At 36.8% G+C, this 16567-nt stretch overlaps 1 protein-coding gene across 2 annotated transcripts in view; it reads left to right on the forward strand.

Annotated features, from left to right (window-relative positions):
* Positions 1 to 16567, forward strand: part of CCDC81 (coiled-coil domain containing 81) — a 39443-nt gene that overhangs the window by 318 nt on the left and 22558 nt on the right. The window contains exons 2-10 of one of the 2 annotated variants that reach the window (XM_004683271.1): positions 2584 to 2645; positions 3263 to 3416; positions 4299 to 4555; positions 7399 to 7478; positions 8290 to 8408; positions 10120 to 10234; positions 13030 to 13123; positions 13816 to 13962; positions 14617 to 14721. In XM_004683271.1, coding sequence (XP_004683328.1) covers positions 2584 to 2645; positions 3263 to 3416; positions 4299 to 4555; positions 7399 to 7478; positions 8290 to 8408; positions 10120 to 10234; positions 13030 to 13123; positions 13816 to 13962; positions 14617 to 14721 — 1133 coding nt within the window. The remainder of the gene's footprint in view (positions 1 to 2583; positions 2646 to 3262; positions 3417 to 4298; positions 4556 to 7398; positions 7479 to 8289; positions 8409 to 10119; positions 10235 to 13029; positions 13124 to 13815; positions 13963 to 14616; positions 14722 to 16567) is intronic. The other variant, XM_004683272.1, reaches the window with a different exon arrangement.

The raw sequence follows: 16567 nt of genomic DNA on the forward strand, positions 1-16567 counted from the left end.
GAAGGACTCCTCAGAGGTCAGGCAAAAGACATGGCTACTTTTTCTACCCTAACATCTTGGGTTTTGTGTTAAGAAAGTGAGATGATCATTAAAAGAACTGGGCAAGTGTGTAGAAGAGGAACTGAAACCTTCTAAAAGAAAACTTATGAGGCTTGCTTAAAAAGCATAACTTCTAAAGAGCCAGCCCAAGGTGACATTGAGATCTGCAAGCCATGAGCTCTTGGGAGGCATGGTGCTCCAGAAATGGAAATTATTATTACCATCAAGTCACTGTAACTTAGGGCTGTTCCTTAGTCCTTAATGAAATGATTTTAGGGGATTAAAAAAATAATAATAAGGGTAGACACTCTTGGAAAGTTTTCCATGTAAATCGGGATACTGAGGTTCTGAAATATTAGTAAATTCAGACTTTTTTTTGTCATGTTGGAAATTGTAATTCAGTTTACAGTTGGGATTGGCTGAAAGAGTTTCTTAGTTCTTAGCAGTTCACAATAAAATACTTTTGCAGTGGGGGTAGAGAGGAGTGGTGAGTACTTGCAGGATGGGACAGAATAGAGAAAACACCTGTTTACAGCACATTACTCAGAGGGCACATTATCTCACTGTAGTGTGTGAGCATGAGCTCACAGGGTGGTGCCCAGGAAAAGGGGAGCTTCCAGGTTTCTTGCCTGTACTGGGAGGGTGGGGCTGTAGGGAGAAGTAGCTGGAGGGGAGAATGGAAAAGGAAGGAGGAAGGGTGGAGAGCAAGAAAAAGACCTGGAGGAGGTACATGGAGCAGAGACACGGGAAGAAGCTGCACTTGGTTTTTGGTCCTGGACTGGTTGAAACAGATGTGGGCGAGAGACCCATATGGAGGTTAACAATGGCAGCTTTTATGTTGATTTTGATTTTGCTCCTTTACTACCAGACTTGTCTCTTTCTGACCCTTTTCTATGGATCCCTGCCAGAGGGTGCTTTGCACGTGTGGTGGGCTTTTGGTCCTTGCTTTGGGCCGACCCTGTTTGGCTGGACATTTGCCCACCTAGGGATGGGTAACTTCAGGTGCTTAGTTTAGAAACTATATTTTCTGTATTGCACACTAATTGTATTAAAGTTCCTTTCTACTAAGGTCTTACCCATTAGAATATGTTTGTCTTGATGTGGTAGATGGTGGAACCTATATAGAGTGGGCAGGTTTAGGGGTTCTGGGTGCCCCCTCCTTGTCATGTCACATCTTCATCTGACTTCACATGTCCATGAGAGTAACTGCTACTTCTAAGCTCTCCTCTTTCCGTGGTATGGTCATAAAATATTTATAACCAAACACACTGAAATAAAAAGGCTGCAATTTTCTTGCATTAGGTAGTGGTTTAGGGGGGGAAAAATTATACCAGTCAACCAAACAACTCTCAAAATGGGAAAAGAAGTGTTTTTAGACACCATTTATATGTCTGTCCTGAAATAACAACCTGATAAATATCACTGTTCTTGAGCTTTAACTTTGAGAATCAAAACTCTTTTGATTTGCAAAGAGTTCCTCTTTGGAAAGTATCTTTAGTACATGATTAAGTTTGGAGTGGAGAAATCAGCACACATAATTTTCTGTATTTTTAAATATTAGTTGTACCTAGAGTATATTTTCATATCACACAGTAACATTATGCTTCCAAGCAGATAGCGCCAAGTCTATGCAGCAATTCAAAATAAAGCCCTTTGCTCTCCCTGGTGGTGCAGTGGGTTAAAGCCCAGCACTGACGCGAGCTGCAGCCGCCTGTGCATCATCACCTCAGTCCCCTGTTCCTCCCTCCCTCCGATCCCTTTCTCTCTCATAGCCATATATATTTTTAAAGATTTATTTATTTATGCATACAGAATTGTGTACAGGCTAGAGAGGTGGAGGGGCGGTGAGAGGATTCACCAGAGACAGAGTGGATCCACGAACAGGCAGATCCACGAAGTACACTGCTGAGGGGAGCAGCGGGCAGGTCAGGAGAGGTCTGCCGTGCCATGTGGGTCACCTCCCAGGCAGGGATCGAACTCATGCTGAAGTGGCTTTTAGCTTCTTAGTGCTGTGCTTTAACCCACTGCGCCACCAGGGAGGGCCCTCTCTCAGCCATATTTTTGGAATTTAAAACAGGTAAGCTCTTAATTACCAGAAAGAAGTACTCTTGGAATGGTCTTACTTTGTTAATTCTAAATTAATTGGGGGTCAGTCTTTATTATTAATTTTTATATGGTCACTGTATTTACCACAAAGTATTAAAAGTCCTCCACACTTTGCTTCATACAATCTCCTCCCCCTATGTGAACCTTAATGTTAAAGTTTTTTGGGTTTGTTATTTTGATTTTGAATGACCCTTTAGCTTGTTTCTCTATATTCCACATATAAAAAAAGCCCTCTGCTATTTGTCTCTCTCTTGACTTACTTTGCTCAGCGTTATCCTGTCCATTTCCATCCATTATGTCACAAATGGCAAGAATTTATTTATTTTATTTATTGCTGAGTACTGATTGTGCATGTTGTAGTTACATTTTTACTTATTAGCACTGGTTATATCATATGAGCATGAACATAAATTACTTTTGGTTTCCTTTGAACTTCAGATGTCTCGACTATCTGGGGACTTGTGGCAGAATTTGTGCAACGGCAGCTGTCCCTACACAAGGTAGGATTTCAATTTCAGTGCCAGTGCAGGAGTCTGAAGGATCTTTCCTCAGTTCTACCTCCCTTCCCCTTGCATTTGCATTTTTCGGCCTTTGTGTATATTTCCAGGGAGACAGAGTCTCAGTTTGAGAACCAAAGCATTTGCATCTACCCTTCAGCAAAGATCCTCATATTGTAATATGTGCCTGGGTCATGGACCTGACTTTAAGGGAATTGTAAAAGCTAGAAGGGGAAATGAGAAAGCGGAGTTGCTCCATTAGGTGTACCACCTCTGCTGGCCTATAATTTAAAGCATCACACAATTTATAAGAGTGATCTCAGATGAAAATGAAAAGCAGCTATGACATCCACACCTTTTTTTAGTCTTCCTACCCTTTAAGTGATATACAAAGATAGGGAATCTGCTGTTAGGATGAATCAGTATGTGGATTGATACACCGTATATTAAATTTATGTGAAAATGTTATATCTGTTAGGGATGATAGAGATCACTGAGTTTTTAAGACCTAAGCTTAATTCTCATCACATTTTTGGATAACAGTACTAAAGCTTTTTTTTTTAACCCCTTCAATGAATCATGTTTGTTGTTCTCTCCCCCACCCCCATTTCTTTCTGCAGGGGGTTCAGATTCCAGGATTTGGAACTTTTACTTTGATGAGACAAAAGCTTGAGGTAGGGAACAAGCTTATTTTAATTCAGAGACCCATGTTCATCTTGTCAGAGAAGTTAATACAGAAGCACAGACTCAAACAGAACAAAGTATTTATTCCTGGTAAATATTTTAAATATTTATGCCTTTTTCTACAAGTTTAACTGGTATGGGAATGAAAGTGAATGGGCAAAATTTGGCTAGTAGCTACTTTACTGTCTTCTGATTTGAGGGGCTCATTTTCCACAGAGTACCTTTGGCTGGAAGAGAGGCCATAGCAGGAAAATAGCAACCAGACTTCCTGTGGGTCATTTTAAACATCAGTAATTAACAGGTGTGAGAAGCCCTGATGCTAATTTATGTGAATTCTACATTATAGAGTTGTAAATGTTTTATTCTTATATCAGACCCTTATGAAACTAAAAGTGGTTATAAACAAGAGCAAGTAATTGGAGTCTCTGGCTGAGAAAATTACAGTCAGTATTAACTATGGAAAAGATTACAAACTGTGTTTCTGTTACCTAATGTGAATAGTAAAAATTTTAAAAGTTAGGCTAATAAGTCCATAAAAACTTATACTCATTTGTAGACAGTTATGATCATTTAATAATAATATGATGACTGGAGGAATAGTCTAATCTTGCTGCACCATGTCCTGAAAGATAAGGGACTGAACACATCAGAAAACCCACTGATGAAGAAGAGCAGTTAGTTATTATTTTGTCTCTAAGAGAATATCAAAAGCTTGTGAGCCATATTGTTTAGGAAGCTAATTGCTCTAATTTTAAACAAAGAGCATGACACTTTTAGAGAAAATTGTTCTGATTAATACCTATTAATAACTAATTGTGATAGTTGTCTATTGGGATAATTTTTCATTGGGTACAATTAACAGCTTCACATGGTTAATTCTACTTTTGAGTATGAAGCGAGACCAGATAATTCTTTGTGTGTTTGATATGTCCACTTTCTTTTCCCAACCCCAACTGTCTTTTTCTCCTATAGGCGATATCCCAGTTGTTCCATTGAATTATGTCATGATATCCCTGGAGGGTCCATTTAACAGGGATACAGTGGAAGGATGTGTGAAGGAGACATTGCTTTTTTTATCACGATCCATTTCCATCAAACAACATGTGGAATTTGTATTCAAAGGAATTGGGGTCCTTGTGATCAAAGATGACAAAGTGAAGATGAGATTTTTTAAGGACTTCCTTTGTACAATGGATGGAAGTGGGGCTTTGGTGAATGTCCTAACAAATGTAAATTAACGTTTTCCTTTACCCCCCTCTCAATTTTAGCTTTGAATCATCTTGTAAATGTATTATCATTAAGGGAAATTCAGGTTGACATATTTTAAATGGCAGTTATTCCAAGTGCAAAGAAATGCTTGCTTGTAGATTATTAGCTCTGACAAAAAAGGTTAAAAGGACAAGTGTCTTTTAAGTTTTTAATAAATGCCAACTGAAAAAAATATAATAGTAATAAAATTTCATTCTGAATGTTTTATAATACTTTAGAGTTTAAATTTCTTCTATATGTATTACTTTATTTGAATTCCAAAGCATTATAAAACCAGTATTACTATAACCCTGCTTTTACAAATGAGTGGTAGTAAGTGGCAGAATGGAATTCAAGCCTAGATTTTCAATTTTTTTTTGATGTTTATAATTTCTTTTTTTAATAAAAATGAAAGTCCCACAATAAAACATAATTCAACAATAAACATAATTCAACAATAAAACCTAATTCAGGGGCCTCCCTGATCAGTTGGCGCAAGGGGTTAAGTCTTCACACTATGAAACTATCTACAGCCACTGCAGCATGAGTTCTGTCCCTGGCCAGGAAAATGACCCAGATGGCACAGCAGACCTCTCCTGTCTCTCCCACTGCTCCCCTCAGCAGTGTATATCAGTCAATCTGTTCTTCTCCCCACTTGGTCTCTGGAGAATCCACTCAACCCCTTCAACTCTGGACCATACCCCAGCGTTTGTATATATAAACAAATGAATCTTTTCTTTTTTTAAAAAAAACCCTAATCCAAGTCAAGGAACTGTATCTTTAGTTTTTAATTTGTCATGTTGGAGAAGAAATTTCATAGAAACCTATTATTGTTGATGGGTGACCCTTGCAGCTGGTGTGACCTTCATGCTAAGTTGGCTAGAGCAGAGTGTAAGGAAGCAATGCAATGGTCAACCCACAAGAACAACTGAATCTCATAATGTGTCTTAATTAGGCACTTCAAAAAACTTACAAAGCTGTTCTATAAAATAACTAGATAATCAGGGAGTATTATATCATTCTGTGTCCTATAGAACAAAGCCTTACTTTACAAGAAAAGACAATGAAGTTCAATGCATGCAAAGATTTTAAATACAGTCTGGTTCTACACTAAAATCTGCTTTCAGTTCTGGGGTAGGGGCTTAGGAGATGGAGTTGTGCAAATGTAAACTGTAGTGATTTTTCCCCAATTGGCCTCACCCCAAAGACCAAACTAGAGAGCTGCTGCATGTATCACGATGCTGCAGACACAAAGGCACCAAGCACACAGGCCTGTTCAAAGGACCAGATAAGTCTGACTCCAAAAAACCTCTTCAACTACATGACTCTACATAATCATGGAAGTTTAGGTTAATCCCACAGCATTAGTGTCTATAAAACACATTTGGGGAACTGCTGCAAAGTAGTAGGAATGATTGTTTCTGCCCCGAATACCCCGGTGTTAGTACTTGAGTGTTGTCCCTGGAACGGTCCTCCTGGGAAGGTGTGTGTTTATTTTAGTGCTGCTGTTTTGCTCAAAATATCTTTAAAACGTCTTTTGGGAATTCCTTTTGAATCTTTCTGTAAGACATATTTTAATCCCCAAATAATAATTTTATGTATCTATATTAGTATATAAAAATGTGATTATTATGTGCTGTTATGATAATTACAGTAGTGGCTCATTTGTTGAGTGCTTATGATGTTCTGGCCACTTATAAAAAGTACCTCATAAAAACCCCTAAATTGGATCCTATTATTACTTCATGTACCTAGGGTCTAAGGCTACATAACTATTAGCATTATGGGGCATTGAACAAAATTCCACAGGACTCCAGAGCCCTTCTCTTAACTGTCCAATTCTATATTCTATTTGGGTCAAGAGTGGAATTGGCCACTTTGTTAATTTTCTTGGTAGTCATCAAGAAGTCACTCTTAAAGATGCTTACAGGAGGTCATGAACTCTGAAGGCAATTTCCAAGGAGGAAATGGTTTGAGCAACAGCAGCATTGATGGAATTGCTTGGTGACTACCAGGGTGACTATTTTTAAATCAGGACATTATTCATTGAATTTTAAAAAACGATTATATTAGTTTATTTTATATAATTTTGTGCATTTTCCCATCTCATTTGCAATCCCCTTGGGCTTCCCATCACCAAATCACCCTTTTGCCATCACCACAGTCCAGTGCTTTTTCCTTCCCCCACTGTTTTGATCCCATTCCCCACTCCACCCCCACAAAATGTCTCTGGTATATAGCTGTTCATCATTATCATTATTTTCTCGCCTGTTCCATGATACTCCTGCTATGAGTGAAGCCATCGGTATTTTTCCTTTTCTTTCTGGCTTATTTCACTAAGCATGATCTTTTCTGGCTCCATCCATGTTGCTGCAAAAGACATGTGTTTTTTTTTTTTTAAGATTTATTTACTTATTCATACAGAACTGGGGTACAAGCCAGAGATGTGGAAGGTGAGAAGATTCACCAGAGACAGAGCGGAGAGCAGAACAGGCAGATCAAAGAAGTACACTGCTGAGGGGAGCAGCAGGCTCCCTCAGGAGAGGGGTCTGCCACGACATGTGGTCACCTCCAGGGCAGGCAGGGATCGAACTCATGCAGAAGTGGCTTTAGCTTCTCAGTGCTGTGCTTTAACCCTGCGCCACCAGGGAGGGCCGACATGTGTTTCTTTTTATTCATTGAATTTTAAGCTCTGGACTTTAAACACCAATTTTAAACAAAAATGATGAGAGTATGGTGGTAGCTTGCCTTTAAGACAGCCAGTACTTCAAGTAGTTGATGTCCTGGACCACATCCAGTTTAACCCTTCTCTCTCTGCCTGCAGAGGCCGGGCACTGTGGACTCGGTGTTGTCTAATGAGGAGGACATCAGAAGGCGTCCCAGTAGTGCGCTGGCATTTCCAAGGTCTGTGCTTTGCTCCACAGGAGCTTCCAGCACCAGCAATTCTGACTGGGCTGTTGGTCTAATTGTGTAGTGCACCTCAACCTTTTTAGACATTCATGTGCATGTGTGGTGTGGTGCGCCTGTGCATAAGCCTCTGTGTGAGAGAGAGACACACAGAGAGACAGTGAGTGCAGTAGGGCTCAACATGATGGTAAACTAAAATTTCTGGACTAAAAGTCAGGAGATAGGTTTTATTTCCAGTGAAAATCAAAAGGAATTGAAGATATTCCTTTTAGTGCCTTGAAAATTTTAACACATTCTAACATTACTTCCTATCAACTTTGTCCTGGTAACATTAATAAAATTCCGGGCTTTCTTCTGCTTTATATAACTTCCTCTGAACTAGCTGCTTTCTCCTGTCTAAATTATTTCTGCACTTACTCTGTCTATCCAGCTATGGCTCCTGGTCTTCAAACTATCTAATGACCACTTTTTATTGTATTACCCCTGTGGCATTTGGTTACAGAACTAGAAAGGACAGACAAATTCAACCGAAACCAGAAACTTACACCCATGCCTCCAGAGCAATTTCTCTCTATGAACTCCCTTTGAGACTTTAGCATAGCAGAGGACAGTCTTGGTTGGGTCCCAGAATTAGCCTCAAAGAGAATGAGTTTCTGATTTTTAGTCAGTAAATGAAAACACTTGCCCCTTTGAGAGAAGTGGGCCTATTTCATCATCAGTGAGTGGGTAGATTACTTAGAAAAATTGAAAGTTTATAATCACCTATTCAAGCCCAATGTAGTGGACAAACATCTCTATTTGTTCCTAGGATTGAATTCAAGGAGATGGAGAACAAGCCCCCTATGGAGACCATTATAGAAGAAGGTGAAAAGAACAGACAAAGAAAGTCCAAGTTAAATGACAAGTCAAACAAAGGTGGCATCAGAGGTAGGCTGATGGTTTCTAGGTATACTCTGTCAGTCTTCACTGCTTATGAGTCTAACCATATTACTTAGCAACTCCTATGTCCAAAGTAAATGAAGTTAAGGTCATGAATAATCACCGTATCCTGTTAAGAAACACCTGCTATTGAGTATAATGGACCAGGCGAGAAAAAAAAAATAACAAAAATAATGAACAACCATATACCAGAGACATTCTGTGGGGGTAGAGTGGGGAATGGGATCAAAAACGGGGTGGGGGGGAAGGGAGAGAAATGCACGGGACTAAGGTGGTGGCACACGGGTGATTTGGTGATGGGAAACCCGCGGGGATTACAATCGAGATGGAAAAAAAATGTGCAAAATGATGTAAAAATAAACTTTGTAATAAAAAAATTAACAGTAATAAATACATTTTATATTAAAAAAAAAAAAGAAGAAACACCTGCTATTCCTGCAATTATGTTTGTAACATTCAGGCACTTAGATCATGATCTTTTTGCTGGATCACTGCTGAAAGGTGTCAAAACTAAGGCTACTGGATCCAGGCAGACAACATAAATGCATTAAGCAGAGTGGATGTAATATAATAGAGAGGCATGTTAGCATACATAATAGTTTTTATGAAAAGTAAGTGGTCATTTACATTTTTGATCTGACTTAATCGAAGTAGTTGGGTTACCATATCTTTTCTTCATTTAATCTGCTGAAATATGTTCTGGTTGAAGTGTATGAAGAAAGTCCTGTGGCTTCAAAAACATTTTGATATTGAAAGTGCCCTAGGGATCCCCAGGGTTTTCTAGACTACCCACAAGGACTTTTAGTTTAGCAGATTTATTTGTGGAAATACAGATGAAATGATATCATGTTTTCTGATTTTTCAAGAGAAACCAAAATCCTGACTTATAAAAAATATGATGGTTAAATGTTGGCAACTAATTGACATCAAAGCAAAACATGAAAAGTATCAGTGGGTAAAAATTGACTTGTGTATGTTTGTTTTGCTTTAAGTAGATATACAAGATCACACATGAACTGTAGCCTAGTATTCACATGTTTTTATTTCTTTAGCCTCATCTGTCATTGTTTCCTACAATTCCTTCTTTTAGCAAAAATTTTCTACTCATTTTCTTTTAGATGCTTTATCCTTCTGAGTCGTTTTGGTTTTCTTCACTGTTTCTCTCACCGTGAATGCTCTTCTTTCTTACAGTCTCAATCGTGCTCATCTCTGACAACCATTTTAATGTTTCAGTTTCTCCTTAAACACTGTATACTCTCATCACTGGATCCTAAAATGGCTTCTTGGAATATGTCAGATCCTGAACTATCACACTGTTAATTTGGGATTTAGACATTTCACATCATTCTTGAGTTGAGATTTATGAAAAGCACTCAGCACTTTTGACACATAGTAAGACCCCCCAAAAGGAGAGCTCTTAAGCTTTATGTATATCTTTTTTCCCCCTCCCAATTCTATTTATTGAAAGATCTTTTGGTACAAAGTCTTACTACTTTGTACTTTCTGAAGAGTGTGTGGTAAGTTGTATAGTAATAGTTATTTATTTATTTTTTTTAACCATATTAGGGCAATGGGCAACAAGATAAAAATGTGTATCTTATGTGAAAACTTTCCTTGGGAAAATTGAGTGTCCAAAATTTGTTAAGTACAAAGCACCCATTTAGAGTTGAAAAGAAACTCATTTTCATTTATTCTACAGAGATCTTTTCACCCCAGAAACCCAGAGATAGATCAGTCTTCTCTCCTGCCAGAGTAGCAGGTGAAAACTCTCAGGACAAGGCGAAGCAGAGTGAGAAGTTAATGAACCCAGAGTGGTAAGGCTTTGGCATTTTTCCTATTGTACATTTCTAAACATATTTTTGAGTCATATCTTGAAAGCACAGACATGAATGTGCTCATTCATCCCTTCATCCAGTATCTTCGACTAGGTTTTATGTGTCAGATGATAGGAATAATAGAGATGAGCAGGGAACACAATCTAGTGGAAAATCCAAGCAAACAGAACAATAAATTGAAGTTTGCTAGGATAAATGCCATGATAGAGTGGAAACAAAGCAGAGAGGAAACATCTAACTTTCCATGTGGAGTTAGCGAAATGTCCATTGTTTTATCAGAGTTTAGAATATTATCATGTGACACAGTTTGATATTTAGAGTAAAAATACTTAAAAAATAGGAAAAGAGAAAAATTTTGCCTTTCAAAAAATAAGAAAGCAGTTTTGCTTAACATGGTGGGCTTTTCAAACATTCCTTCAGTGAATCAATGAATCACAATTTATAATAGCTAAGTCTTTTTGTTATGTATCAAGATTTCTATTTTTTCCCTTTCCACTTTCCCTTAGGACATCACATTTTTCTTGCTAAGACATCATATGAGTCAACAAACTTCTAGTACTTATTGAACTTATACTACACACTTTGCATGCACCGTCAATCTGCAGTTTATTAATATATTATGCATAAAGTCTTGTGTACAATTTAGATACTCAGTGGGTTGCTAGAGTCACTTACTATCCAAAATGTGTGTTTTGGATCTTCCCACTGTTTTAAAAGATAATTAAGAATTAAATGGTTAGTACTTTGGAATTTAGTTTAGCCTAACAAATGTTTGAACACCACTGTGTGCCAGCCACTATGCTAGACGCTGACATTAACAGAGCTACAAGATATATAAATGGCATGGGCCCTCCCTGGTGGCACAATGGGTTAAAACACTGCATTATGAAGCTCTCCGAAGCCACTGCAGCATGAGTTCGATCCCGGCCAGGAGGGTGACTCACGTAGTGTGGCAGACCTCTTCTGGCCCGCCTGCTGCTCCCCTTAGCAGTGTACTTTATCAATCTGCCTGTTCTGCTCCCCATTCTGACTCTGGTGAGTTCTCTCACCACCCCTGCACCTCTGGCCTGTAGCCCAGTTCTGTATGCACAAATAAATAAAATCTTTATATATATATATATATATATATATATATATGACATGTAAACTTTCTTTCATAAGGCTTAGTCTTTTAGGGAGGGAGACACTAAAAAAAAATGCACATGAGAAAGACATAAAAGAAAATACAGTGTCTGCAAAGAGGATGAAGTACTTGCTAAGGATTATTAGTTTCCTAAGAAGTTGATGAAAAACGTGTTTTGTGTGAGTGTGTACTTATTACAAAGGTAATATATGTTTTTACAGAAATTTTGAAGAAAAAAAATGAGAACAGCAAGAGATATAAAAAAATCACTCAATCTCACTTGAAAGAGGAAATTTTGTGTTAACATACTATATTTTCTTAATTTGAAACCACTGGGCTGATGCTGAAGAAATAATGCACAAGATAAAACAAAAATACAGCGGCCACAAAGAGGAGGCTGTAATTAATTGCTAGGGATTATTAGGGAAGCTTTCCTAGCATTTACAAACACATATTTATATTTATACTTCAACCATAAACACATCTTAATTACCATAGCATATGAACCTTTGTTATACTTAACAGACAATAAGTGGTGAAAATCTCTCTGTGGCTTAAAATATTCCAAAATATTAACAAGTGATTGCAAATTACCTCACTGATTAAACCATTTATTTAACCAATTTCCTACTGTACATTTGTATCAAGTTTATTTTATAAGTAATACGATAAATCTTATTACACATACTTCTTTGCACCTACATGAATATTCCAAGGGACAAACACTTTTAAGTAAAATTTCAATTATATAAGTAATGCCCATTTTTCATACCTTTGATACACATTACCAATTATTTTCAGGAATGTTGTATCAAATTATATTTCTTAGTAACAGAGGGCCTGCTCTCTTCTCTACAAATGTTAAAGGTGGACATTGTATCCTCTACTGGTTCCCAGTTCCTACCAGGTTCTAACCAAAATCGTTACCACAGTCTGCAAAGCTTGCCAGGTCACTGATTTCTCTCCTAGTTTTCCTTATTAATTCATCTCCAGGTAGTCATGCTGAATATAGGCAACTCTCCCCCTCTTCTGACACTCCCATTAAGGATTTGTGCTCATTCATGCTACCTAGAAAGCCTTTTCCATCAGATATTAGCATTGTTATAACTTTCTTCAGGTATTTAATCAAAGGTCACCTTCTTATGTTGAGAATTTCCCTGGTCACTCCTTTTATGGTCTAATCCTTCACCCCCCCCCCCCAGCAATGCATGGTTCTTGTCATCACCATGCAACTATACCTTCACTAGCTTGTTTTATTGGTTGTCCCCATCAGAATGATAATTCCACAAGGATAGGAATTTCATTTGTGTGTTTCTATTTTGTTCCTCACTGCACTGTCCATGTCTAGAACAATGCACACAGTTAGCATTCAGTACATTTTTGTAGAATGAAGAAACTTTATCCCCATTTCACAGGGTTGATAACTGAGTCTTTGCAAGATTACTCAGGTTGTCTAATCCAGTCAGCCTATAAACAAAAAACTGGAATTAAACCCAGATTTATCTGAAGCAAAGCATAAGTTCTTAACCTCTGTACACACAGATGTTCTGCAGAAAATAACTGAGATGTTTCCTTCATGTTTATACTTGCCTCTAAATTACCATTGTTGTAGAGATTAGACTGTGTTAAACATTAATTAATATTTTTATAGTGTATCACCTTCAATTGGCCCAAAAAATGACAATGAAATGAAGCCTCAGAGTTCTCCAGACCCTGGTTGCCGTGACCATAACAAAGCTGGACAGGTACAGTGTCTTCAGATAAACAAAATTCAACTAGAATCTTTCCTTGACTTTTATTTCTCAAACATAATTATGGAAATCACTTTTTTTTATTATAATCTATGGGAATAATTAAAGTACTCAGGACCCCAAATTGAACTGTAATTCAGTCAAGAACTAGTAGAGCTAGCAAGATCTCCTAGTTAAGAATAAGATTGGGAAATCTTTGTCAGTTGTTATAAAGACTCTGTTTAGTACATCCTTTTGAATATTATAGGAACTCTCTCTGCAAATCTCATTTTGCTAATTGTTGATGTTGTAGCCTTTAAAAAAAAAGATTGATTTTATTTATGCATACAGAACTGGCATACAGGTTAGAGGTGCAGGGGCAGTGAGAGGATTCTCCAGAGACAGAGTGGGGGACAGAACAGGCCAACTGATGAAGAACACTGCTAAGGAGAGCAGGGCGGGTCAGGAGAGGTCTGCCGCGCCATGTGGGTCATCTCCCGCGTGGGCAGGAATTGAACTCATGCTGAAGTGACGTTAGCTTCTGAGTGCTGTGTTCTAAGCCGCTGCGCCACCAGGGAGGGTAGATAATGTATCCTTTTTAAGTATGCTTCTTGATATACCCAGTCTTTGAAGTACTTGTAATGGGAATGGGAAGGCACAAAAACAGTAAAAGGTAAAAATTAATTTTTCCTAAAACTTTGTGTTAGGAACTGTGTTATCTGTGTTTGCAACGAGCACAGCGGAATTCCCCATTGTACTACAGCGAGGAGAGGAGGAGGAGAGAGATAGAGGATGAGCAGATTATACAGCAGTATCAAATATGGAAGGACCAAGAGGCTATCTTTAAACAGCAGGTATTTAACACCTCAATTTAGAGTGGGACAATAGAACATAATCATAAAATGCAATTTAGACTTTCTATATGTATCTGTTCAGTAATTTATGCAACCATGTTTCTATACTGAACTAAAACTTATATTTTATCCAAGTATTTTACTACTAACACTGGTATGAATATAATGCAGCTGAATGTTGCTTAAGTAATGGATGTTCTTCCCATATGGAATAGTCTTACAGGTGGAATTAATGGATTGATATGGCTTTATTTTTTATTTTGGATAAAATATAATCCTGATCAAGTCCTTTCCCTTAAAATTCATGAATTATTTCAAGCAAATGAAGACAGAATGACACATTTGCATTTGCTCTATCCAGATTTCTATGTGCTCCAATAATTGACCCCACTGTCATTCCCTACATCTAAAATATCAGAGTTAAAACTATTTATGTAAATTATATTCTTTGTATGATCTCCATGGAGGTTCTGGTGCTTAAAGCCCAAAACTAGGAAATACAATAAATCCCTCAACCCACTTATAAATTGTAAAGACATCAGAAAGTACTATTTCCTCCAAAAGGCAGGTTTATATTTGGAAGGATTATTTTAATGTAATATAAGTAATATTTACAGACTCAATTTGAGTATGTGTGTTTTTCATTTTGCAAAGATGAAAAATCTGGCTGTTAGAAAACAGAATAAAAAAAATGCTGCCTATAATCTCGGAGTTGCTGAAGCTATGAGAATCCACAAGAATGAGAAACCTGAGTTTTATGTAAGTCTGCAAATTTTTTACTGCTAGTAGCTACCGCATCTGTATTTGTATTTGCTTTTTGCATTACAGGTTGTGCTTTTATTTCTGAGTGATTATATACACACACATGTATGTGCACACACACGCACATATATACATACATGTATATGTATGTATGGGTATATATAGTATATATATGTGCACTGGTATATATTTATTATATATATATAATATATTGGTAACATTGGTTGAGAGCTCTTGAGCCCAATTTTTGATTGGGATATTTGTTGTTTTTGTTAGTTGGATGAGTTCTTTGTACTTGTTGGCTATTACCCATTGTCAGATTCATGATGTACAAAGATTTCTCCCTTTTGGCAGGATGTATTTTCAGTTTAATGATAGTTTACTTAATGTGAAGAAACATTTTTGTTTCACATAGTCCCAATTGTTTATTTTTGCTTTTGTTTATTTTGTTGTTGGAGTCAAGTTACTGGTGATATCACTAAAGTCAGTGTTGTGGAGTGTTTGCCTTTGTTTTCTTCTATGTATTTTATTTTTTCAGGTATTGTATATTCAGGTTCTTTAATGCATTTTGACTTAATTTTTGTATATTCAGGTTCTTTAATGCATTTTGACTTAATTTTTGTATGTGAAGTGAGATAGTGGTACAGTTTTAATATATATATGTGTATATATGTATATATATGTATACATATATGTGTGTGTGTGTGTATTGCAATGTGACTACCTGATATTCTGATATCATTTCTCAAAGAGAATTTCCTTTCTCTCTACATACTCTTCGCTTCTGTCCATATAAGTGTGGATTTATTTTTAGGGTCTCCTATTTTATTCTGTTCTATTCTATTCTATTCTATTCTATTCTATTCTATTCTATTCTATTCTATTCTATTCTATTCTATTCTATTCTATTCTATTCATTAACTGATGTACCCTTTTATTTCAATAACATACTATTTTTATTACTATAGCTGTGTAGAATAATTTAAAGTCTGGGAGTGTTATACTCTTATTCTTTTCCTTGTTAAAGATTGTTTTGGCTATTTAGGGTCTTTTGTGGTTCTGTACTTGCTATTTCTTTGAAGAATAATACTGAAACTTTGATAGAGATTGCATAAACTATGTATTGCTGAGTAAGATGGTCATTTTTAATATTCTTCCAATTCATGAACAGGAAATATCTTTCTATTTTCTTGTCTTATTTCTTTTAAAAATGTCTTGGCTTAATTGACCAGATTTTTCCATATATATATTTTTTCTTTTTGGCTTATTGCTAAGTTTAATACTTTTTGATGTTTCTGTGGGATTTTTCCCTCCTTGATATCTCTCTCTCCTAGCTCATTATTTGCATATAGGAATGCAAAGGAATTTTTTCTTTCCATTTCACTGCACTAATTTTTTGTTTCTGATAGTTTTCATTGACATCTTAGGGTTTTCTATGTATATTATCATGCCACCTGCAAATAGTGATACTTTTACTTCTTTTTAGTTGAAATTCCTTGCATAACTTTCTCTAGACTAAATTGCTAATGCTAGAACTTCCTATACTATGTTTCATAGTAGTGGTGAGAAAGGACATCCTGTCATGAACCCGATCTTAGAGGAAAACTTCAGTTTTAAATCCCTGAGCTTATTAGTTTGGGGAATGGCATATGACCTTTATTATGTTGGGGTATGCTTCTTTGAGCCTGTTTGCTAAGAGTTTTTAATCATTTATGGGTACTGAATTTTGTCAAATGCCTTTTCTGCTGCTGTTGATATGACTTTTGTTTTCCTTTTTGTTAATAAGCTGAATTATAGGATTGATTTACATAGTTTGAATCACCTTTATATCCCTGGAATAAAT

Source organism: Condylura cristata, unplaced genomic scaffold (genome assembly GCF_000260355.1).
Source record: "Condylura cristata isolate star-nosed mole 26May11 unplaced genomic scaffold, ConCri1.0 scaffold00015, whole genome shotgun sequence".
Taxonomy (NCBI): domain Eukaryota; kingdom Metazoa; phylum Chordata; class Mammalia; order Eulipotyphla; family Talpidae; genus Condylura; species Condylura cristata.